Source organism: Capra hircus, chromosome 15 (genome assembly GCF_001704415.2).
Source record: "Capra hircus breed San Clemente chromosome 15, ASM170441v1, whole genome shotgun sequence".
In the NCBI taxonomy this organism is placed as follows: domain Eukaryota; kingdom Metazoa; phylum Chordata; class Mammalia; order Artiodactyla; family Bovidae; genus Capra; species Capra hircus.
In genome coordinates this window covers 4,412,301-4,438,003 of record NC_030822.1, presented here as the reverse complement: position 1 = coordinate 4,438,003, position 25,703 = coordinate 4,412,301, and the positions used below count along the sequence as shown (strand labels likewise).

Sequence of the window (25,703 nt, the reverse complement as noted above, 5' to 3'; positions counted from 1 at the left end):
TCTAGTTCGAAGCCTATCACAAGGAAACCTTTTATGGGAATTCCCTTTTTAAATTAATTACGTAGACGGGACTTTCTCTGGGGTATCAGTGTATCCCGTCCATTGCAGGAGCGTGCAGGGTTCAATCCTCTGGTCAGGGAGCTAAGATCCCTTGTGGCTTTGTGACCAAAAACCAAAATAACATAAAATAGAAGCACGTATTCTAACAAACCTCATAAAGCCACTTTTCAAAATTAGCCACATCCAAAAAAAAAAAAAAAAACCCTTAAAAATATTAATGAAGGAAATGTGAACACACTTTTATTGTGATGATAAAGCTGATGGTGCCAGCTGCGTGGCAACGTTTTAACCACGCACCTTGCCAAAGGAACTATAAAACAATGCTACTTTTACTTCACTTAAGAACCTTGCCTACACTTTTTGACACACCCCTATATCTCAATATGCGGGGCAATACTAGCACGAAAAGTGGCTTCCCTGGCTGGCTTCAGACTGTAAGGAATCGCCTGCAATGCCGGAGATGCCAGAATATCAATCTCTGCGATCAGAAGTTCCCTCTGGGAAGGGAAATGACTACCCACCTCACGTACTCTTGACTGCGTGAGAATTCCTGTTTCCCTTCCCCTTAGGGCAACAGGTAGGCAACGGCGTGCGTGGCTTTGGCCTACTACTTCCACGCAATCGGAGTCAACTACTATGTCGACTCAATGGACGGACAATATAGCATTTTTGATTAATTACTGAGAATTTCTTTTTAGGATTAATGAATCTCAGGTATATTTCTTCTCAGCATTCAAATGTTCTTTAAGATATTAGAAGAATTTAGGCTTGCAAAAAATGGCAGTATATTTCAATGTGCATGCCAGGAAATGGTGTTTTATTTCTAGGGACATTAGAAATATCAAAAAATACAAAGAAAAATTTTAAAGCTGAATTCACAGTCTAATTCTGCCAAACCCTGGGTCTTATATTTCCCCCCATAACCATGATTATATGAAGTACATAGAATTGTAATTGGAGTATTACTCAGTGGACCAGAAACCATTTAATTAGGTGAAACACTGTCTCTTGTGTCATTTTAGTGGATGCATTTTCTTCTAAATATTAAAGATAATTACACACCACATTTACCCATTAACTACTTGTTTGATATTGAACTTTTGAAATATAGGTATTCACTGAATAAACATGAAAGCTCACTGTTCAGAAAACTAAGATCATGGCATCCGGTCCCATCACTTCATTGCAAATAGATGGGGGAACAGTGCAAACAGTCGCAGATTTTTTGGGGGGAAGGGAGGGCTCCAAAGTCACCGCAAATGGTGACTGCAGCCAGGAAATTAAAAGACCTTTCTTCCTTGGAAGAAAAGTTATGAACAACCTAGACAGTATATTAAAAAGCAGAGATATTACTTTGGCCAACAAGATTGGTCTAGTCAAAGCTATAGATTTTCCAGTAGTCATGTATGGATGTGAGAGCTGAACTATGAAGAAAGCTGAGCACCAAAGAATTGATGCTTTGAACTGTGTGCTGGAGAAGACTCTTGTGAGTCCCTTGGTGTGCAAGGAGATTCAACCAGTTCCATCCTAAAGGAAATCAGTTCTGAATACTCATTGGAAGGACTGGTGTTGAAGCTGAAACACCATACTTTGACCACCTCATGCAAAGAGCTGATTAATTAGAAAAGACCCTGATCCTGGGAAGATTGAGGGTGGGAGGAGAAGGGGACGACAGAGGATGAAATAGTTGGAATGCATCACTGAAGCAATGGACATGAGTTTGAGTAGGCTCCTGGAGTGGTGATGGACAGGGAGGCCTGGCGTGCTGGCAGTCCTTCAGGTCGCAAGAGTCGAACACAACTGAGGCGACTGAACTGAACTGAATAGCAGTTAACTTACAGGTGTTTTGATATGAATACTGCCTTGTGTATCTCCTACCACACTCTGTTTTTCATTTCTACATAATACTCACTGAATTGAATAAGAAGACACTCCTTACCCATTTTTGCTTTTGGAGAACAACATATAATCCTTGGACGGAGAAAACTAACAAGTAAAAGGACCAATAAAGAAAATGACAGGAACAACATTTACTGAATGATCATAGAATTTTAAAATATACATTAAATGTTGACACTTAAACCAATCAACTAAGGAAAGGTAAATATATAATACTTATAGTAACTTTTTCAGGATAAAAACATATTTTGATTAGAACCCCAATGTCATCACAGCATTATTATAATAGCCAGGACATGGAAGCAACCTAGATGTCATCAGCAGACGAATGGATAAGAAAGCTGAGGTACATATATACAATGGAGTATTACTCAGCCATTAAAAAGAATACAGTTGAATCAGTTCTAATGAGGTGGATGAAACTGGAGCCTATTATACAGAGTGAAGTAAGCCAGAAAGAAAAACACCAATACAGTATACTAACACATATATATGGAATTTAGAAAGATGGTAATGATAACCCTGTATGCGAGACAGCAAAAGAGACACAGATGTATAGAACAGTCTTTTGGACTCTGTGGAGAGGGAAAGGGTGGGATGATTTGGGAGAATGGAATTGAAACATGTATAATATCATATGTGAAACGAATCGCCAGTCCAGGTTCGATGCATGATACTGGATGCTTGGGGCTGGTGCACTGGGATGACCCATAGCGATGGTATGGGAGGGAGGAGGAAGGGGGGTTTCAGGATGGGGAACACGTGTATACCTGTGGCAGATTCATGTTGATGTATGGCAAAACCAATACAATATTGTAAAGTAATTAACCTCCAATTAAAATAAATAAATTTATATTTTTAAAAAAATTTACAAACAAAATTTTTTAAAAATATAACTTACCACATAAAAATATTAAAGGAGTTAAAATGAGGAAAATTAGCTTGATAAATTCAACAGTCACTCACTAAAAAACAAAATATAACAAACAGACACATATCAAAAATATATGAGATAACTTTGCTTAACATTTTAAGCATGAAATGTTAAGTATTAATACTTTCCTTTTTAGATGAGGATGTCAAGGATACCCACTTTTACTGTTTATTCAAAATTATACTAAAGTTTTCAGCTAGTTAACCAAAAAAAGAAAAAAATAAAAAGAATAACATTGGAACAACATATCCAGAAAACGTTTGATTAGAGATTGTATGATATGCATGTTGAAAATCCAAAATAATCTACAAATAAATTATAAAATTATTAAAAGATATTTCTAGAGTTGCCAAAATGCATTGAATCCTAATTGAGAAATAATACACATCTTACAAATGACATTTAAATAGTGTGAAAAATAATCACAAATTGAGATTAATTTTAAAAATATGTAAGAACTTTATGAAAATATGATGTATCTTATATTGTAAAACATGAAGTAGATCTAAGTAAACATGATCGTGTAGCATGCTATGGTTTGGAGACCTGAGGCTGCAAACACCACTCTCTGCACATCGACCTACAATTCTACTGTATTTCTACACTAAACCCAGACAAGAATAATTCTAAAGGTTGTTTTAAAAGGTAAAGATAAAGAATATCTTAAACACTTTGCAAGATTAAGAGTAACTTCTTAAGAGTTGCTCAACTTGGTATCAAAGCCTATTAGTTAAGGGTAGTTCTGATTATAAAACACCTAGAAGCATACAGAAAGTCTAGAAACAGAACTATAGATATACTGATGTTTACTTTATGAATATTCTGGCACCACAGAGCAGTGTTAAAATGAGTAAATTTTTCAATAAGTATTTCTGGGGTAAATATATGCCAATAAGTCAAAATATAAAATTAGCTTATAGTCATGCCCCATCAAAATTTACTCTCACTCTGAAATAAATTGTAAAGTAATTAACCTCCAATTAAAATAAATAAATTTATATTTTTAAAAAATCAATGTAAAAAGAGAAAATAAAACCCTGAATTGAAAATAGAGGGAGTAGAATATAAAATATAATACTGTATGAAATTTGTGATAATTTAGCACATAAAACATGAATATCTTTATTATTTTGGGTAAGAAGTGGATCTTAAATAAGACATTAGAAGCACTTCACTGTGTAAAGAAATGGTTTGTTAAACATTGATTCATTAATTCATTAAACATAAGGAAATGTGTTCCCCTAAAGACATCGCCAACCGAATGAATAGACACGCCACAATCTAGGAGAAAATATTCATGGTACACATCAAAGGACTTTTATTTAGAGCATAATAAAATACATTTTTCATAATAAAATATTAATAACCTAATAGAAAAATAGGTTAAAAAAAAACCCTGTATAGGCCCTTCACAAAGAAGTAAGACAAGTCCAATGACTAATAACTAAATTATAGGAATTCAACCACATTAGTAAAGTGGAATTGAATTCATCACCAAAATGAAGTACCCCTACTCACCCACCAACCTGAAAATATTAAAATGTCTGCTATGACAGTATAAAACGTTTCAAGAATGGACAATAATTAGAACCCACATACAATATAGTTGGAATTTAAACTAATCCATCCATTTTGGAATATTGTTTGATGGCATCTAGCAAAAGATCAGAAACAAGCGCCCTTTGATCCAGAACATTCAGAGATAGGGCACACCTCACACCGTGAGTGCTCACGTGCAATGCAGCACGTACTTGTATAAGAATGTTCATGCGGCGTTTACGTTAAAGACAAAACAGGTGAAATAACCAGGAGTGAAACTGCTGGCTCATATGGTAGTTCTGTTTTTACCGTGTGTGTGTGTGTGTGTGTGTGCGTGTGTGTAAAACTCCATCCTGCTTTCCATACAGTATGCAGTTGGTTATACCAAGTTACATTCTCTCCCACAATGCACAGCGTTTCCCTTTACTCTAATTCTCTCCAACAATTGTTATATGCAGACTTTGTAGAGGAAAGGAGGAGGGGGATTTAGGAGTATAAAGTCGACAAAATGCTCTGCATAAAACGGATAAGCTTCAGGATGCCGCTGCCCAGCGCCGGGAGTTATGCCTGGTATCCTTTGAATGCTGCGCTGTGCTCAGTCACTTCAGTTGCGTCCAGCTCTTTGCGACCCCATGGACTCCAGCCCACCAGGCTCCTCTGCCCGTGGGACTGGGTTGCCGTGCCCTCCTCCAGGGGATATTCCCCACCCAGGAATCAAACCCATATCTCTGGCATCACCTGCTTGCAGGCAGGTTCTTTACCCACTGAGCCACTAAGGTTTAATAGTGTCTAATCTAAAAGCATAAACGAATCACTATGCTGTGCATCTAAAATTATTATAGCACTGTAACTAAATAATACTTCAATAGAGAAGAGGAAATAGCCAAACTCCATTTGTAGTAGTAGTATGAATAAACATATTATCATATCAATATATGTATTTTGTAGAACATTCTTCAGCACCAAAAAGGGAACTACTGTTACAGTCAATCACTTAAAAATTCTTTTGAAACAAAATGCTGAGCCAAATAAGCCACACATAAGGGAATACACTCTAAAATTTTAATAATACAAATTTCAAAAGTGATAAAAGTTAAGTTTTAACTCTCGTAACCTATTCTCTGTTTAAAAGAAAAATCTTTGAACACCGCAATGGAGTGTGTTCCTAGAGGCATCAAGAGGCACAGTGACTAGAAACATGCTCACAGAGATGCTGCAAAGAGCTGATGAGTCTTTAATTTCTTGGAGAAAGTAACATACAGGATGATTATACAAAATTACTTGTCTACCTATCTATCACATTCCATAATTTGAGAAAAAGAGAAAGGAAAGGAAGAGAGAAAAAAGAAAGAAAGAAGACTTGGAACAGAAATCATTTGCAAATCCTGAGGATTTCAGGATGTGGACAGCCTTCTGCTGCGCTGTGCTTAGCCGCTCAGTCTTACCCGACTCTTTGAGACCCCATGCACTGTAGCCCACCAGGCTCCTCTGTCCTTGGGGATTTTCCAGGCAAGAATACTGGAGTGGGTTGTCATGCCCTCCTCGAGGGGATCTTCTCTACCCAGGGATAGAACCCAGGTCTCCCGTATTGCAGGCAGATTCTTTACCATCTGAGCCACCAGGGAAACCCTGGACACTGTGAGATGGTCATTATTTTGCCTATAACACTCTGAAAGTGAGACACAAACATATTTTTTTCTTTTTCTCTTTTAAACTGAAGGTGACATTTTAAAATCAGAGTGCAGTTTAAAAATCACATTATATTCATATGATATATAATTTTCTCAAGAGATTATATCCCATTGTGTCTCAGTCACTAAAGAATCAACTTGCACTTCGGGAGACGTGAGTTCCATTGTTGGCTTGGGAAGATCCCCTGGAGGAGGGCATGGCAACCCACTCCAGTATTCTTGCCTGGAGATTCCCCATGCACAGAGAAGGGGTCACAAAGAGTAGGACACTGGGATAAGCACACATTGGAAGAAAAATGTAATAACCTTCAACACACTGTATAAAGCACATTTAAGAAACTGCTTTCCTCTCTCTTCTCACTCAAAATTACATGGGGTGAGAAAACATTTTGGCTTTGACTAATTTTCTGATGGTCTCCTTCACATCATTATTTCTAAGGCTGTAGATAAGGGGATTTAGCATGGGGATCACTATTGTGTAAAGCACAGTGGCTACTTTGATGAAGAGCCATGAGCTTCTGGAGTTGGGTACACAGTAGAGAAGAAGGATGACCCCATGGAAAATGGTGATGGTGGTCAGGTGGGAGGCGCAGGTGGAGAAGGCTTTTCGGAGTCCACCAGCTGAAGGCATCTTGATGATTGTGACAATTATGAAAATATAGGAGGCGAGGATAATCAGGAGGCTACACACTTCACTGAGAGTAGAAATGATAAAACGTGTCATCTGCCTGAAGTGAGAGTCAGAGCAAGAGGCAGAGACGATGGCAGAATACTCACAGCCAAAGTGATGTATGCCGTTAGAACCGCAGAAGGACGGCTCCAAAAGAGAACAGTTGATCGTCCAGGAACACGATCCACCCCACGTGTAGGTTCCAGCGACCAGGAGGCTGCAGAGCTTAGGAGACATAGCAGCTGTGCAGAGCAGGTGGTTACAAACAGCCACACACTGGTCATAGGCCATCACGGCTAGCATGAACATCTCCGTAATCGCAAGTGTGCAACCAAAGAAGAATTGCATCATGCAACCCACGTAGGAGATAGTCCTTCTGTCCACAACCAAGATCTCTAAGAGTGTAGGTGTGGTTATAGAAGAGTAACAAAAATCAAGAAAGGAGAGATGGCTGAGGAAGAAGTACATGGGGGTGTGAAGCTTGGGGTTGCTTCTGATGATCGCAACCATACCCAGGTTCCCCACCACAGAGATGGTGTAGGCGGTGAAGAAGGCCAGGAAGAGGGGCACCTGGAGCTGCGGGTATTCGGAGAAGCCCGAGAGGACGAAGGGGATTCCAGCACTCTGATTTCTCTCATCCATCACTACGGCTTCTTCCAGAGAAAGCCAGAGAGCTCACCCTAGGCAACCAGACATGACAGAAACAGAGGGTATTTTCCTCCCAGCCTGGACAGGGGACTGGCTTGCAGTGGTGAAGTCTTGGATTTCCCAGGAATGCGAATAAGGCGCAGTTGGAGCCCAAATATACCGTGTGTCTACAGGTGTGGAGAGTGCAAGTCAGCTTCTGATGTAGGGGCAAGGAGAGGATGAACTGGGAAGAACTGGGTGTCACGGTGACTCAGAAAATGTCCTGGTTTGAATTTTCTCAACCTTCTCAGCTGTCGCCCTTTTCTCCGCATGGATAATTCCTTTCTTTAGCTTTGCTTAATTGAACTTGCTGATTGCACTTGCAAAGTCTTCTGTTTGTTCAGGCCATTCTAACTGCTGAAGATGTCCTCTGTTTTTCTCTCACTTTTCCTTAGTGCTCTCCGATCAGAGAGAGGCTTCCCAGGTAGTGTGGTGGTAAAGAATCCTCCTGATGGTGCAGGAGACGCAAGGGACATGAGTTCAATCCCTGGGTCAGGAATATCCCCAGGGGAAAGAATCGGCACCCCACTCCAGTATCCTTGCTGGTGAAAACTGGTGGACGGAGGAGCCTGGCGGGCGACAATCCATGGAGTCGCAAGTCACACGACTGAGACATTCAGCACCCACCTCATCAGAGAAGCCTCAGGTTTATGATTTCACCAACTGGCCAAACCTTGGTAAAAGGTCACATATTGTATCTCCTAGAGAATATGAATGATGTCTTGTTAACAATCTAGACTCTTTAATCAAGTCAGCTTGCCTTCAAATTTAACCTCAGTCACTTATTAACATGTCTCTGACAAGTTAAGCTCTCTGAAACCTTACCTTTAGGATATAATTCTATTATAAGAATTTCTTTTTACTATACAATTATGTATAAAATATAACTTAGTGAATTATTTTCTAAAATGTTTTAGACTTTAATTTCACATGTAATAATTGCCCCCCACTAAATTTAGTTTAGAATTCTGGAGTGGGTAGCCATTCCCTTCTCCAGGGGATCTTCCCAACCCAGGGACTGAACCCAGGTCTCCCACATTACAGGTAGATTCTTTACCAGCTGAGTCACAAGGGAAGACCAGAAACACTGGAGTTCGTGGCCTATCCCTTCTCCAGAAGATCTTCCCCACCCAGGAATCGAACTGGGGTCCCATGCATTGCAGGCGGATTCTTTCCCAGCTGAGCTATCAGGGAAGTCCAACTTTAATTATTTTCTAAAACATTTAAGACTTTAATTTCACATGTAATAAATGGCCCCCACCAAATTTAGTTTCTTCTCTTCTATTTCTAATGCTGTTTTTCATGTTTACTTTGAATTTGAAATATATAACCTCAAAATATTCTACTATATAGCACCACCTATAATTTTATGAAGTCTGAAATGGTGCAAATAGTGACTAAGAAGAAGAAAAAATGCATACACAGAGGAAACCTTTTTCTTAATTCTTTTCTAATGTCTCCTTCTTAGCTGCACATTTCCACTCCTGTCTTGAGCCATCAAGGCACAAGCTTTGTTCTGTCCATTTTTCCCTGTCCTTGTCTGTATCTCTTTGATTTCCTTTCCATCCAAGGTGGAGGCTGTGAAAAATGTAATTAGGGCAAAATGAACATATTCTTCAAAATACACTCCCATCTTTATTGCTACCTACCACACATCTATTCAGCAGCTGTCTTTATTTAGCCTAACTACAACCATCCTTCAGGACTACTTTTCATTCAATCTTAGTTTAAAATCATGCTCAAATGCTTAGCCATATTCAAAATCATCTCCATACAAATTACCTGCGATGAACGTTTCTGTCTGGATTTCTGTGATCTCTAAAAGAACTAAACTACCAGTGCAGCAGACATAAGAGACACGGGCTCTATCCCTGGATTGGGAAAATCCCCTGGAAGAGTGTATGGCAACCCACTCTGGTGTTCTTGCTTGGAGAATCCCGTGGACAGAGGAGCCTGGCGGGCTACAGTCCATAGGGTTGTTTATAAAGAGTCAGAAAGGACTGAAGCGACTTAGCACGCACAGTATCCCTGCATTATCTAGACTGCTTGATAGCTACTTCTTTCGTTTCACTCACTGCAGCAATTTTTATTTTGGTGCACAAAATACACACATTTTGGTATATAAAAACATTATTACCTTTTAATATCAAATCCCAGGCAACATATTTCAGGCTACTTTGGGGTTTAATTCAGAACTCAAGTTTGCTGTATTGCTCCAACTTGCTTTCATCTGCATGATTTTAAACTCAAAGAATTTAATGCAAAGTCTGGCATATTTCTCTACAGTTTTATAGATTTATTTTTAATATTTCCCTAATTTTTTTATTTTTAGTTGCAAACAAATACTGCTACTTGAATGTCCACCGAGGACATCTTTCAGCTATACAAGCAAAGTTCAAAACTAAATGCATCCCATGAGTCTTAAAGATATAAGAAACAAGTTCAATACCTTGTATTCTTCCCCTTAAATGAATTAAATGAGTACCATTTCATTGCTACTAGGGTTACATAGGTGTTTCTCTGCCAAAAATATTCTTAATTTCAGAGTTTCCCACATCAGAATTAAAGTAAATCACTTAATTTAAACAACTCACCAGAAGCCATGTAGTCTTTATAGATTGATTTACTGACGACTTCTTTAAATAAGAATCTTGAAAAGTATTTAACAAAAATACTTACATTTAATTAAAATTGTTGTAGCTTGTAATAAGAGTATTGTAACCTCTTCCAAAGTATATTTCAGTAAAGTCATCAAGAAAATTACATTTTTTTTCTCATTAAAAAATAGAGACACTCCCAAGGGTAAGCTGTATACTTCTAAATTAAACTTAGGGATCATGCTGTATATTTATGTCTACCTGAGTGACTTTGGGGATTCACACCCCAGACAATTTTGATTGCGGTGTTTTCCATGAGCTACAAACAAGACAATTTAAAGAAAATCCCATCCTCCTCATTTAGAGTATAGTTTATTTTAAATCATTAAATCATATAGGAAGCTTGAGCATGTTTATCTTCTTATCTTCGAAAAATAACACTAGCAATCAATCTGTTTATATTTATATTTGTCATGGAAGATGTGAATTCCAAAATTCAGAAAGAGAAAATCACAATTACTGTTCAATAGACTAAGCACAGTGCTGTTTCTGTGTTATGTTTATTTCAGTCTTTCCTCTAAGCTTTCTTATTTGGACATCTACATTTTTGTAAGAAACACATTCAATATCACGCTGAATAGAAATATGATATTATGGCATTTTCAGTTATTATATCCCAATGTATCCATTTTATGAAAGCTTGTTGAATATACATTTTTTGATAATGTAATTGATAAAAACCTATCAATTATGTGGTATATGAATGGTCTATTTCATCATAATAAACTGCTGCAGATTCCGTGGCTTGAAAAACACTCATTTATTAATTCACAATTTTGTACGCCCGAAGTTAGGCACAATACACCTGGTCCCTCTATTCAAGTTATCGCAAGGCTGAAATCAAAGTGTCAAGTTTCTCATCTAGAAACTGGTTCCCTACCAGGCTCATTCATGTTGTTGGAATAATGCAGTTCCTTGAGTTGTAGAAATGCGGTCTTGTTTGCTTGACATCTGTTTGGGGTTATTCACAGCTCTTAGAATCCACTCCTGGGTATCTGCTTTGTTTTCTCTGCTCAAGTCACTCTCACACTTCAAATCTCTCTTTCAAAACCCTCTTATAATTCATACATCTCTTTAAAGAGGGATTCAAGTATTTTTAACAAATCATCAGATTATATGAGACCCACCAATCAGGAGAGTCTTCTTTTATTATGATCAACTGATTTAAAACTAGTTATAATTTAAAATTATTTGCCAGCAGCTCCCAGATTAATGTGTAATTGAATGGCTAGTTGAAGATATGTGTACATCAAATGGTGGGGAATCTTAAGGACTAGTTTAGAGTTCTACTTGTCACTCATAAGGTCAACATTTTTGTACTCTATTAATACCTCATTCTATTTAAAATAACACCTACTTGCTTGAATGTTTTACTTAAGAGAAGAAATCTGATGATCTGTGATTTCATCTTAAGATAAAAAAGCAAACATAGTTTTTAATCTCACAATAAATAGGAGGAAAAGATGAGAATGGTGATCAACAAAATAGAAAATGGACAGTGAAATAGAAATAAGAGATTGAGCAAAACTAAAATTCTGATGTTTAAAATGATACATAAATCAATCATCTGTTAGATAAATTGATTAAACATAATAGATCATAACACAATTGCTGCTCAAGAAAAAAATGGGATTTCATTACAGATGCTGTCAATGTAGAAAAATAATTAGGGAGTATTATGTATAATTTTCTTCCAAAAAGTTTAACTACCTAGTTGATGTAGAAAAATCATTTGAACCATACAAATAAACTTACCAAAGATGAAATGCAAAATATGAATAGCTTCTATCTTCTTATGAAATTGCGTTTTCAGTTAAAAATCTTCTTACAAGGAGAACCTCAGTCCCATACTGCTGCTGCTGCTGCTAAGTCACTTCAGTCGTGTCCGACTCTGTGTGACCTCATAGACGGCAGCCCACCAGGCTCCCCCGTTCCTGGGATTCTCCACGCAAGAGCACTGGAGTGGGTTGCCATTTCCTTTTCCAATGCATGAAAGTGAAAAGTGAAAGTGAAGCTGCTCAGTCGTGTCCGACTTATAGTGACCCTATGGACTGCAGCCTACCAGGCTCCTCCATCCATGGGATTTTCTAGGCAAGAGTACTGGAGTGGGATGCCATTGCCTTCTCCGCAGTCCCATACTATTAAATGGTAAATTCTGTCAAGCATTTAAGTAATAAATGGCACCAAAAAAAGTGCATGGATATTTGAATAAACAGAGCAATAAGAGACAGATGCAACACTTTTTCTTCATCCCATAAATATAGCTCATACTCAAACTGGAGGCATTGGGATTTGAATTCAGTCTGTCTGGCCCCAGAGTTTGTGCTCTTAGTTAAAACGTTATGTCATTTGATTGCAACTGGGCCATAAAGATTCTTAAAGGATAAGTTTATGATCATGGGTTTTATAGTCTCACAACTGGGAAGGCGTTGGCTGAAGGAAGGATTTGATTAGAATTTTGCTCCAGAAGGATGATTCAGACAAGAAGGGGAGGGGGAGCTAGAGGAAGAAATATAACTGGAAATGTTATTTAAACTTGATAACATGATTGATGCTGTTACTATCTTGCCTATACCTTGTGTGAAACATGTACTTAGGATTGTGTTTATTTGTATGTGACAGCTCTCTAATTCCCAAACATCCATGTACATAAGAATATTCCAAGAGACTTGTTTAAAATGAACATTCCTGGGTTTCTCTGCCAAATATCCGTGAGTTCAACTGATTTCCCAGGTGCTTCTGACTGAGGTTCTAAGAAACCTCTACGATAGAAACCAAAGATTTCTGGATTTGCTTTTCAGCTACAAATATCTAGGACCCAGAGTTGTGCAAGGACAATGATCGAATTCTTTGGCCTCCTTCCTGACCTTCAGGAGCTCAGGATTTGATTGAAGAGGCAAAGACAATTCAATCAGCAATGTACAAAACCTGAAAATGATTGATTAGTTTAGAATGTGTGAACTCCATAGTTTAAAAACTGATAGCTGAGATGCGGGTTACTGGCAGCCATAAGTATACATACATTACACATATACATATACATATACGTATACGTATATGTATATATATTGTCCCCCAGTAAAAAAATGCATTTCTCAAGGAGGCAAAAATTGTAAATGAAGGTACAAAGTTTATTTTTAGAGACATAGCAAAACAAGTGGGAGAGCACACAGAGAAACTGTTTAGTTAAGATCGAAGCAAGGCAGAGAGGCACGCCAGGAAAGAAAGCGTGTGGGTATCTCTGACAGTGAGGAGGGGCCACCACCAATATTTCAGATTGTTTTCTGAGTTTTTGGACATCTCTGGTGTTTCATGGGTTTCCCTGGTGGTTCAGAGGTAAAGAATCTATCTGTAGGCAGAGGTCACATGTTCTGTCCCTGTATCAGGAAAATCCCCTGTAGAAGGAAATGATAATCCACTCCAGCATTCTTGCCTGGAGAATCCCATGATAGAGGAGCTTGGCAGGCTACTGTCCATGGGATTGCAAAAGAGTCAGAGACGACTTAGTAACTAATCAACAACCATCAACACCAGACAAAGATGTTGTAAACAAACAAACAAACAAAAAACATAGATCAAGATAACTAATGTACCTCATCATAGAAACACTGAATGAAACATTAGAAAATAAAATATCACAGTATATGATAGGAAAATAAACAATGACTCAGATGGAAAGAAAAAAAAATGATTACCTATATAGCAGTAAACAAGACATGTAAGAAAATTCCTTCAACCTGATAAACATCTACAAAAATACCTCTAGCTAATATTATGTCTAGTATAGAAACAGAAAATAGAAAAAATATCCTATATAAAGTAAAATAACTTGATTTTCTCCCAACTCTGTATATAACAGCCAGGAAAATAATGTCCTTAACCACTTTTAATTCACATCTTATTTTAGATTTTTGTTGAATAAGGAAGAAAATTATAATTACTGAAAAGTAGAAAGTAAAACTGTCTTTATTTGCCAGCTAGATTCTGTATACAGAAAGTCCTAAGGAATCTACGACAAAAATATGAGAAAGTACTAACAGAATGCAGTAGTCCTGCACAAATGAGTATATGTAAAAACATCAAGTGCATCACTGTGTTCTCATGGTCAGCAATAGAAATGACTAAAAGTGTAATTCCCAAGACTTATTCATGCAAACACGTATGCGTGTGTGTTGTCTCTCAGTGGTGTCCGACTCTTTGCAGTCCCAAGGGCTGTAGCTGCCAGGGTCCTCTGTCCATGGAGTTCTCCAGGCAAGAATACTGAAGTGGGTTACCATTTCCTTCTCCAGGGCATCTTCCTGACCCAGGGATTGAACACAGGTCTCCTGCAAGCATAAGGATTATCAATAAACTATTGATAGATAAGTTGTAACCCCTGAATACCTTCATTACACCAAAAGAAAGCCGTTTCTGGTATTCATCATACTGGTCAACCGGTCATATTTTTCACAGTGATAACCTGTTTCTGACATTCTATACTCTAACAAGAAAGTGAAAATGTTAGTCACTCAGTCATCTGAGTCTCTGAGGCCTCATGGACTGTATTCTGCCAGGCTGTTCTGTCCATGGAATTCTCCAGGCAAGACTACTGGAATAGCTGATCATTCCCTTCTCTGGGGGATCTTCCCAACCTAGGGACAGAACCCTGGTCTTGTGCATTGCAGGTAGATTCTTTGCCATATGAGTCACCAGAGAAACTCATACTCTTATCAGGAAGAGGTTAATTTCTATTCAGGACATGGATACTAGGAATATTTGTCACAGCCATCCAGGAAGTATGAACTTTTCAATTAAAACTCTAGGGAACTTCCTTTGAATTTGTACATTCTTGAGAGATGTGAATTTAGATATATACATAGTATTACAGCCAAAGAATTTTAAAATTAATCACAGTAATTTCAATAGCTAATACGAGGATTACTTAAAGTTTCTTGAAGCTAATACCAATTTTATTAAATGTGAGTTGAGAAAAATCAGCCATTCAGAGCAGAATAAGTTTTGCATTTAACCAAATTATTTTTCTAGAACTGTAATTTGCGTGAATTATGTATCTTCCCTTTTATTTTCATATGTTGATTTATGGTTATTAATTCATGACTACTAAACCACTTTTCAGTTTCTGGACTAAAATCCAATGTGTTAATATTTTGTCTTGAATATTCATTAACTAACCTCATGAGAAAAATTGATCTATAAATTTATTTCTCATAATAGCTTTCTTTGAACAGATTGCTAAAATCTGACTGAGTGAATATAATGCACTCTTAAGTATCCTCTTAATCTATTCCCTAGAAAGACTTGTGCATGATTGACAATATTTCTCAAATGTTTGGAGAAATTCACCAACATAAAAAACAGGGCATAGGATTTCTTTGTGAGGAAGATTTTGGAAACAAATTCCATTTCTTTGGGCTCCCCAGTGACTCAGTGGTAAAGAATCCACCAGCAGTACAGAAGATGCAGAGACAGGAGTCTGATCCCAGGTTGGGGGGATTTCCCGGGGAAGGGTGTGGCCCCCACTCCAGTCTTCTTGCCAGGAAAATCCCACTGACAGAGAAGCCTGGCAGGCCAAGGTCTGTGGGGTCACAAAGAGTCAGACACGACTGAGCACAGACAGACCCCCATTACACTAACAGATAAGACTGTACTTACACTTTCTATTTTTATTGTATAATACCGAATGCTGTTTTTGCAAGGTGTGTGTTTATTTCATTAAGATTTGTAATTTCTTAATATAGATTCTTCACAATATCTTAATATATGCCATGCCTGTAGAATTTTATCAATGCCAATTTTTCCCCTAATCAGTAAAGAAAGAGATAAAATGTGGATTATTTTTAACTCAATATGTCAAACTCAAAACATAACATTCTTTTGTCGTCTCTCTCTTCCCTTAGAAACCAAATCAATCATAGTAATAATAATGAGAAATAAATAAAATGGCTAAGCCACATTAATAAAACCAATGATGGGATTTCCCTGGGGTCCAGGGGTTACGATTCTTTGCTCCCACTGCAGGGAGCACGGACTTGATCCCTGGTTGAGAAACTAGGATCTCACATGCTGTGGAGCACAGCCAAAAATAAAGATGAATAAATTAAAACAATGGTAAAATTAAAACCAGCTAATATGATCTCATCATAATCTCAGAAATGTGAAATGGTTATGGAGGAGCATAGATGAATGAAGCAGAGAGGGCACGGCTACAGCCAAGAGTGCTCTAACCTGCAGAGCTAAAGAACAAGTGGCGTATATTTTAGAGCCCCAAAGAGCCTCAGGCTTTAAAAGAATGAACACAATAAACACTGAAGTTTGTATGAAAATGAAATGGTCAAGGATAAACAGGATCCACTTACACAGAAGAGAAGATGTCAGAAGTTGCTCTAATGGATAGTGAGATTTACTTCAAAGGTGCCGTAATTAAGAATATTAACCTCCAATTAAAATAAATAAATTTATATTAAAAAAAGAATATGTGGTAATGGCAGGTACTTCAAAGGAATATAAGAAAGGCTTATTAAACTGAATGAGGTAGATTTATGATTAGGTCCAGTTACTCAGAAGCATCTCTGTTAATCTCATTATAAGTTTTTCATACTTCATTATTGACGAAGAGCATTTCTTTTCCTTTGGATCATGAGTGCAAACCTGAGACATGAACGAGTAATTGTCAGAAGAAGAGAAAATAGAGCAGTTCTTAACTTGGGCTTTATCACTGAGTAATCATCATATCTCCCTAGAAATACATTTAACTTTTTCTCAGTATTCAATTAAACACCTTTGATTGAACTATATTACACAGGTATTCAGAAAATGAGTGATGCCGACAGAGACTAGCTATTATTTTCAGGATCTTCTTGCTTAAAATCAGGTAATACTTTTTATAAGGCAAACTCAAAACTCCTCATTTTACCTGGTGTAAAGTAAAGTTTTGAGAAGAGCTAAAAGTTGCATTTTATAAAACGGAATCAGAAGAGTTAGTTATGAGAACCTAAGTGCAAATTTAACCCTAACCCTAACACTAACCCTAACTTTAACCCTGACACTAAACACAGTTATCATCTGTGTTTGCAGCATTGTTACAAACCACAACATAAACTGTAGTGTAAGGAATGAGTCTCTAACTATATATCCCTTTTCATCACTCTGACTCCCATAATGTATTATTTCTCTATTAGCCAAGAAATAATTGTAGCTCATCTGACCATCAAAATAAAATGTAAAATACAACATACAATTTATTTGAAACATAATCATATATTTACTTATAATAAAGATAAACTAGCATCAGAAATATATATGAAAATTATAAGGCATAATATGAACACAAGCATATTTATCTGGTTAATACCCAGGCTGACTTTAATTCAAGTGATTTTTCAGTCCCACTGGACTTCTGAATTATATTGCGGGAGAAAGCAGTTTCATAGTTATCAAACTCCTGACTGTCTCTTTCACATCTTTATTCCTAAGGCTATAGATAAGAGGGTTCAGCATAGGACTCATGACAGTAAAGAACACAGTGGCTACTTTGATGAGGAGCCATGAGCTTTTGGAGTTGGGTACACAATAAAGGAACAGAACAGTCCCTTGGAAAATGGTGATGGCGGTCAGATGGGAGGCACAGGTGGAGAAGGCTTTTCGGAGTCCAGCAGCTGAAGGCATCTTAATGATTGTGACAACTATGAAAGCATAGGACGTGAGGATAATCAGGAGGCTACATACCTCATTTAGTGTAGAAATGAGGAAACACATCAGTTGACTGAAATGGCTGTCAGAACAGGAAGCAGAGATGATGGCAGAGTACTCACAGCCAAAGTGATGTATGACGTTAGACCCGCTGAAGGACAGCTCCAAAAGAGAACATGTGATTGTCCAGGAACACATTCCACCCCACGTGTAAGTCCCAGCCACCAGGAGGCTGCAGAGCTTAGGAGACATAGCAGCTGTGCAGAGCAGGGGGTTACAAACAGCCACACACCGGTCATAGGCCATGACTGCTAGCATGGACATCTCCGCAATCACAAATGCACAGCCAAAGAAAAACTGTGCCATGCATCCTTTGAAAGAGATAACTCTGTCTTCCACAACCAAGATACCTAGGAGTTTGGGTGTAAATACACTGGAAGAGCAAATATCCGAAAAGGAGAGATGGCTGAGAAAAAAATACATGGGTGTGTGGAGTTTGGGACTGGTCCTTATGACCACAACTATGCCAAGGTTCCCCACCAGAGTGACTGTGTAAATGGCCAAGAACACCAAGAAAAGGGGTGCCTGGAGGCATGGGTATCCTGAGAAGCCCAAGAGGATCAACATGGTCACAGAGCTCTGATTTCCTTCATTCAGTACCATGGCTCTTGATTGAAAAAACACAAATAAAGAAGAATTAAAATTGGGCAGTGGAACATGAGAAGGGGGAGTGGAAGAAACTGAAGACAGCTCCACCTACGCCAGCGAAGGCAGTGTGGTCAGTGTGTACGCAAGAATGCTCTGAAGCGCCAAGCTGAAGTCCTCACAACTTGAGTGAATTTGATTATGGGGAATTAGCTTTATCCTTTAGAACTTCTGTTTCTTTACCTGGAAAATAAGAAGATAATAGTATTTATCAATAGTAGTAGTATAAGTAAATGATTCCTAAATGAATGTGATGCGTAGAGCATCAAATATCCCCAAGATAGAGTATGATTCTATGAAAACACAAGCTACATAGAAGGAAATCAGAAAAGAAAAAAAAAAAAGGAAAAAAGAACTAAACAAATCATTGGTTGGATTATGGCAGCCACATGATAAGAGCAGAATTAACCTGGGAATTCTGGGCTTCTCTTACTTAATGTAATGTACACATTACATTTCAGTAAAAAAGAAAACATGAACCAAGTGTGGTCATATCCTTACATGAGATGTGAAGGAGGCTCTTAAACACTATGAACAAATCTAAGTAAACGGAAATAATGAAGGGAGGTCTTTTGAGTTTCGGTAGGTTTACTCTTTAACTAAAGAAGGACGAAACCATTTCAGGATGACTGTGAAGCACATCATGCAAAAAAATTTGCAGTTTTCTTTTTCCCCACAGATCAATTTGATGACAATAGTGAAGTATGAAAATTCAGCCTGTGCCAAGTGGCTTCTGCATTCTCAGGGGAAAATGCAGAAGCAGAAGTACAATTAAGGAAATGTTTGCATAAGATCAAAGCAGAGGGGCAGTAGCACAGGGATTTAGTCCCAATGTACCTGGTAAAATAAGAGGCCATCTGCTTATTGTTCAGCTAGTCAAGACCTGCTCGTCTCAGGTAGGTTTCCAGCTCCTAACTTAAAGATATAGAAGAAAATACGTAACATTTTGAGGGAAACAAATTGTAAATGAACCATTTTGTGCCTGCCTACTCATGAAAATCTGAAATCAATGGCTAGAAATATTTCTATCTCAGAATCACAAGAAACTGAACTTGCTAATATCCACAATGCAACTGTTTATTTTATTTTGCTTTTGCTTCACAGGAAATAGTTACTCTTTTTATCATTGGAAAAGTGTATACATTAATTTAAAGTATGTTTTGCTTTATTAAACTAGAGTAGGTACTACAGTAAGAATAAAGACATGTACAAATTCATCTCCATGTGAACCACATGCCATATTTACATAGCTCTGAGGGGAGAAAAAGTTCATTGCTTCCATTCTATTCTTATAAACATTAAAATGTATACACACAGACACATATAACAAAGAGGAAAGTCTATGCATTTTAGAAACATTATTGTCCCTCATCTTATTTCCGCTTTAGTAACTAACGGGCCATTTAAAATCTAAAATGATGTGAATCAGACAATAAATTCTGTTGTTTTCGCTTCCTTTTAGCTCTTTTTGCCCCACTTGTTAGAAGAGATTCACTTTTTGACAACTGCCACTCCACAAAGAGGTAATGAGCATTGTGGGGAAGCAGGAATAAATTTCTAGAAAATCAGATCAGTAACACTTAATTCACGTCCAAGCAAATACTGATCATAACATAAACTAAAGCCAGGACTATAGTTATTTTTTATTACTAGTCATTGATATGCTCACTGTTTCTGGAACTAAATCAAATGCTCTGAAACCAATCATGCTTTTTTGAGAACCATTAAAATCATTACCGTTTTTTGTATCTAAGTGACTATTGTCAGCCCTCATAAATACTCAGTCCTATGTCTTACAGTCTGGTCTCTCTAACACTGGTGTCTCTCTCTTCTAGGTTTTCCTCAAGAGGTAAAGAGTTAAATTTCTCTAAATCTGCTCCCTGGGATGAAGAAACTAACACTCAGAGAAGAGCTTATAGAAAGTAACAAAACCTCATGAATGACATCTAGATTTACATCCCATTTCTCAAAGGTCTTTCTTAGAGACTTTCTTATTATTGCAGAATAGAAAGCCATACCTCTTTAAAGAGTGGGTGCATGACTGAATAATTTTCTAAGTATAAAAAGACACTTACAGAAAAAATATTCTGTCTTATTTCATTTTGTAGATGCAGAAAAGTGTTACGCTTGCAAGTATCATTTTCTTGATCATTTCCTCCGAAAGTTTACACAAGAGCAAAGAAGAATGGACACAGGGAATTGCTCCTCCTTAACTGAATTCATTTTCTTGGGAATTACTGATAACACCAAGACCAAAGTGATTCTATTTACCATGTTTCTCCTTGTTTATCTCGTTACTCTTCTGGCAAATCTGGGAATGATCACCCTGATTAGGATGGATCCCCAGCTGCACACACCCATGTACTTTTTCCTCAGCCACCTCTCCTTCTGTGACCTCTGCATTTCCACAGCAGTTGGCCCCAAGATGCTGGTGGACCTATTGGCTAAGAACAAACCAATTCCCTTCTATGGCTGTGCCCTACAATTACTGGTGCTCTATACCTTTATAGATTGTGAGTGTCTCCTGCTGGCAGTGATGGCCTATGACCGGTACAGGGCCATCAGCAGCCCCTTGCTCTATGCAGTCAGCATGTCCAGCAGGGTGTGCTCCCTGCTCATGGCGGGGGTTTACCTGGTGAGTATAGCAGAGACTTTGATACACATGACATTAGCATTCCGCTTATGTTTCTGTGGGTCAAATGAGATTAACCACTTTTTCTGTGATGTTGCTCCTCTCCTATTGCTATCTTGCTCAGACACACAGGTCAATGAGTTACTGATATTTACTGCTTTTGGCTTCATTGAACTGAGTACAGTTTCAGGAGTTCTTGTCTCTTATTGTTATATTATCCTATCAGTCTTGAAGATCCACTCTGCTAAAGGGGGGTTCAAAGCTTTCTCTACTTGTGTCTCTCACCTAACTTCTGTGGCAATTTTCCAGGGAACGATGCTCTTCATGTATTTCAGGCCGAGTTCATCCTACTCTCTAGATGAAGACAAAATGACCTCTTTGTTTTACACCCTTGTGATTCCCATGTTGAACCCTCTGATTTATAGTCTAAGGAATAAAGATGTGAAACAGACTCTGAACAAATTGAAGGATAAATGGTTTTAAAAATTTATATTTTGTGTACGTGCACACATACACATCCATACATACATATATGGTGATTGTTGATTTATTAAAACTAAATGGTAGGTTACATGAGAAACATAATTTCTATTTGAAGTATATTTCTATTCCCCCCACCTGTCATGCTTCTTTATATTTCCAGAATTTGTACATGGTAGTAGTTTCTGGGAAAAACTTTACTGACTTTTTCAATATGTGAATTTTGTTCAGTTTTTAGTCAAGCACTATTTAAATTACACTAAAGATATACAGTGCATTTTGTTCATTGATCTTTGAGCCTTATGTACTACAGTTCTTTATGTACTACAATACATCTTGTAGTTTAAATACTACTAAATATAAGCTAGCATTAATAATGTATTAACTAAACAGTCAAGTAGTTCATAATAAGCCTGAAATTCATCATGTGATAACACATAGTGGTCTATTATTCAAAAGTAAAAATATCTAAAACCAGTCTAAAGGAAAGGCATCTTTGGATATTCAGTCAAATCAGAAAAGGATTCAATTTAGGAGATGAAAACATAGCAGGCAGAGGATCTGAGAGTTCCTCTGATCTTGAAGTGTACGAGTCCATGCCTGTTAGAAGAAGTCATATTGGCTACAACAGGGAAGAACCGTGAGGGGGAAATGCTAATGGAATAATTCATACAGAGGAAGACAAGTACTGTATGGACTCACAAACACATGGAATCCAACTGGTCAAGCACATAGAAATAGAGAGTAGAGTGGCTGCTGCTACGGGCTGAAAGGTGGGAGCAATGGGTGATGTTGGTCAAAGTTTACAGACCTCCTGTTGCTCGATGGGTAAGTTCTGGGGCTCTAATGTGCACTGTGGCTCTAGTTAACAGTTGTGTATTGTAAGACTGAAATTTGCTGAGAGAGGAGTTCTTAAGGGTTTCCATGGTATGCACACTCAAAGTGATAGCTATGTAAATTGATGACTGTGTTAACTAACTTTATTGTAGTAATTATTTCACAGTGTACACATATATTAAATCTTCATGCCCTATATCATAAGCATGTTATTTGTCAATTTTATCTGAATATAGTTTAAAAAAAAAAAGGTAAAAGAAGTTAAGGCACAGTGGACAGAATCATGGTAAAGTACATAATTGTGCTTCATTATCAGCTATCGATTCTTCTGTGACTCTCTGCACACCAATTTCCTTCCCATTTTCCTTACTCTTGAAGTGAAGTGAGCTCGCTCAGTTGTATCCGAATGTCTGTGACCCCATGGACTGTAGCCCACCAGGCTCATCCATGGGATTCTCCAGGCAAGGATACTGGAGTGGGTTGCCATTTCCTTCTCCAGGGGAACTTCCCGACCCAGGGATCAAACCCAGGTCTCCCACATTGCATGCAAATACTCCTCTTTGTCTCTTTGTGTTCACAAAAAAAACACCTATTTAAAAAATTACTTTATATCACCCTGTTTATCAGAGTTCTTTGCTAAAGACTGAGCATTGCATTATATAAACAAAGCACTGCATGTTGTCTGGAAGATCAAATAAACGAAAGTATAATAAACTAAAAATAGAATACAACACTTTTTCACTGCTAATTATATGTCAGTAGTAAAACAAGGGTTTGATAAGCAGCTTAAAAAATGTATATCAGAATATAGTTAACATATTGAACACATATGCACATGTTTGTTTTGAAGGTCCATAAAATGGTTTTGGACATTAAGATAACATACTATAAAGACATGCTTATTAATTTCACTAGAAAGAATGAGCTCTAAGTTCTTGCTATGTGACTATTTCATCTGCTTTTGATCTGGTGTCCTGAAGGCTAAAGCACTAAATTAGTTTGTTGAGAAAGCTGGGATGTGACCATGTATTTAAAATACCATAAGGTACTGAAAGAGACATATTCATCCATTGCAATTATAAGATTAATAGCCTCTGATGGTCTTCAATTTTCTTGCTGCCATTGTAAAATGACCTTATGTGACAATATTTCAGAATGGAAAAATAAAGCCTACACAATTCCTCTGTTGTTCAGGGTGGTACTTGTAAAGCACTATGCCATGTTAAGAAAAATTCTCATAGTGAAAAAATTAGGATAATTCCTGCATAATAGAAAAGACTTAAATATGTGTACTCCTGGCATACTTCATCAATTCACTCAGACTTCTTTTGACTTGTTGCTGATGAGCAGCAAAATGGCAGCAAATATAGCCAGAAATATAGTTAAAATAGGGAGCCAGTGAGCTACCAATTCAGCAATTAATAAACATGGATCTAATTAATCCATCTTCATATATATGATAAGTTTTATGTCACCATCTAAAGACTAATTCAACATGAATGCTAACCCATTTTATTGTATATAGTGAGGAATATGTAAATAGAAGAATATTTTAAACCCATTAAATGGAATTCCAAAAATAGAACTGACTGGTTCAGTTAATTGTAGGCTTCCTCTCCTCAAATTGAAGAAATTAATGAGAAATTATGGAATTTTTTTAGATAATTTCTAAACAGGAATTTCAGAGAGGAATTTGGGCAAAATGATTCTTCTTTCTTGACAGTAATCTGTGGAAAAAAAGGGGGACAATACATCAAAAACTTTATTGTAGCCTGTCAACTTCAGTGTTCTTCATTCTTTACCATTTTAATGTCTTCACATCACATTATCCTCATACATGCACCAATGACTCATGGAAAATACCATTATGCAAAAGCAATTTGTCAATGATATATGTAATGTTTTAATATTACAGTCAAATTCCTATATCTTGACCTCTTTCTTCATCCTTGCCACTGAAATACTTTAACATAAACGTGGCAATCACCAACTCAACGGCATGAGTTTGAGCAAGCTCTGGGAGTTGGGGATGGACAGGGAAGCCTGGCGTGCTGCAGTCCATGGGGTCGCAAAGAGTCAGATATGACTAAGAAACTGAACTGAACTGAATCATGGCAAAGCAATGATAGATTTTGTAAATGTCTAATGCAGAGGATAGACAGACTCATACTTGTTACAGGCTGTACAAGTATACTCATTACAAATAGAAAAGCAGTAATGTTCAACACACCAGTAAGTAGGAGGATCTGGGTTAAAAGCTAGAGGCAGAAATCATTAACCACCTTGGATGTCTTTCTCTTTCATTAGAATCATGCTATAATCCAGGCAGGAACACCATTCTAAATACCTCATTCTTGCTTCCTATCCCTCAGATCACCCTGTGTAGAAGAGGGATTTAAGCTATATTACTTCTAAAGCTCTTTTCAGGCGATATGATGTGCCTCTATAAAATATGACTTTCAGTTCAGTTCAGTAGCTCAGTCGTGTCCAATGCTTTGCAACCCCATGAATCGCAGCATGCCAGGCGTCCCTGTCCATCACCATCTCCCGGAGCTCACTCAGACTCACGTCCATCGAGTCCATGATGCCATCCAGCCATCTCATCTTCGGTTGTCCCCTTCTCCTCCTGCCTCCAATCCCTCCCAGCATCAGAGTCTTTTCCAATGTGTGGGGGACTGCCCGTGAAGGGTTAAGTCTTGGGAGCTGCTCGGCGTTATGCAGAGCCTTAGGCATGTTCCTAAGCTCCCTGTCCCGCCCCCCTGAAGAATTTATTACCCTTAAGGCTCCAGGACGTTTGGTTCTTGCAACATTTCATAGAAGATAGATTATCTTATTGATAGAAGATAGATTATCTTATTGTGATCTGTACACAATGGTAAGGGTCTTGTGATCGTATTTAGAGTTTAAGAACAATCTTGTGAATGTCAGAAGTCACGTACTTTATCCTATATATACTGCAGCACAATAAAGGAAGGCATCAGCCATTTTGGTCTGATCCTCTCAACCCCATCTTTTGTCTCTCTCTTATTTTTCTTAGCGGGGACGCTCCGTTCTCTCCCTGTGCAGGTGCGACTCTTGCTTGCGCTGGCCGCGGCACAATGAGTCAACTCTTTGCATGAGGTGGCCAAAGTATTGGAGCTGCAGCTTTAGCATCATTCCTTCCAAAGAAATCCCAGGGTTGATCTCCTTCAGAATGGACTGGTTGGATCTCCTTGCAGTCCAA

The 25,703-nt window shown here is 37.8% G+C and overlaps 3 protein-coding genes and 1 pseudogene across 3 annotated transcripts; 1 reads left to right on the top strand and 3 right to left on the bottom strand.

Annotated features, from left to right (window-relative positions):
* The window catches only part of LOC108637603, a 9,699-nt pseudogene extending 5,037 nt beyond the window's left edge, over positions 1-4,662 (bottom strand).
* Positions 6,491-10,084, bottom strand: LOC108637602 (olfactory receptor 5D18-like). The gene is made up of 2 exons (XM_018058890.1): positions 10,075-10,084; positions 6,491-7,446 (listed from the first exon to the last, which is right to left on the bottom strand). The coding sequence occupies exons 1-2, from the start codon at positions 10,082-10,084 to the stop codon at positions 6,491-6,493; spliced, it is 966 nt and encodes a 321-aa protein (XP_017914379.1).
* Positions 17,539-18,493, bottom strand: LOC108637601 (olfactory receptor 5D18-like). Its single transcript, XM_018058889.1, has one exon. It carries the CDS (start codon positions 18,487-18,489, stop codon positions 17,539-17,541), a length of 951 nt encoding a protein of 316 aa, XP_017914378.1. The 5' UTR covers positions 18,490-18,493.
* On the top strand, positions 20,714-21,646 carry LOC102183146 (olfactory receptor 5W2-like). The gene has a single exon (XM_005701954.3). The coding sequence runs from the start codon at positions 20,717-20,719 to the stop codon at positions 21,644-21,646; it is 930 nt and encodes a 309-aa protein (XP_005702011.1). The 5' UTR covers positions 20,714-20,716.

Bases quoted from the DNA above. Each gene is read 5' to 3' on its own strand.
- LOC108637601 (XM_018058889.1), bottom strand. From the start codon at position 18,489: ATGGTACTGAATGAAGGAAATCAGAGCTCTGTGACCATGTTGATCCTC.
- LOC102183146 (XM_005701954.3), top strand. From the start codon at position 20,717: ATGGACACAGGGAATTGCTCCTCCTTAACTGAATTCATTTTCTTGGGA.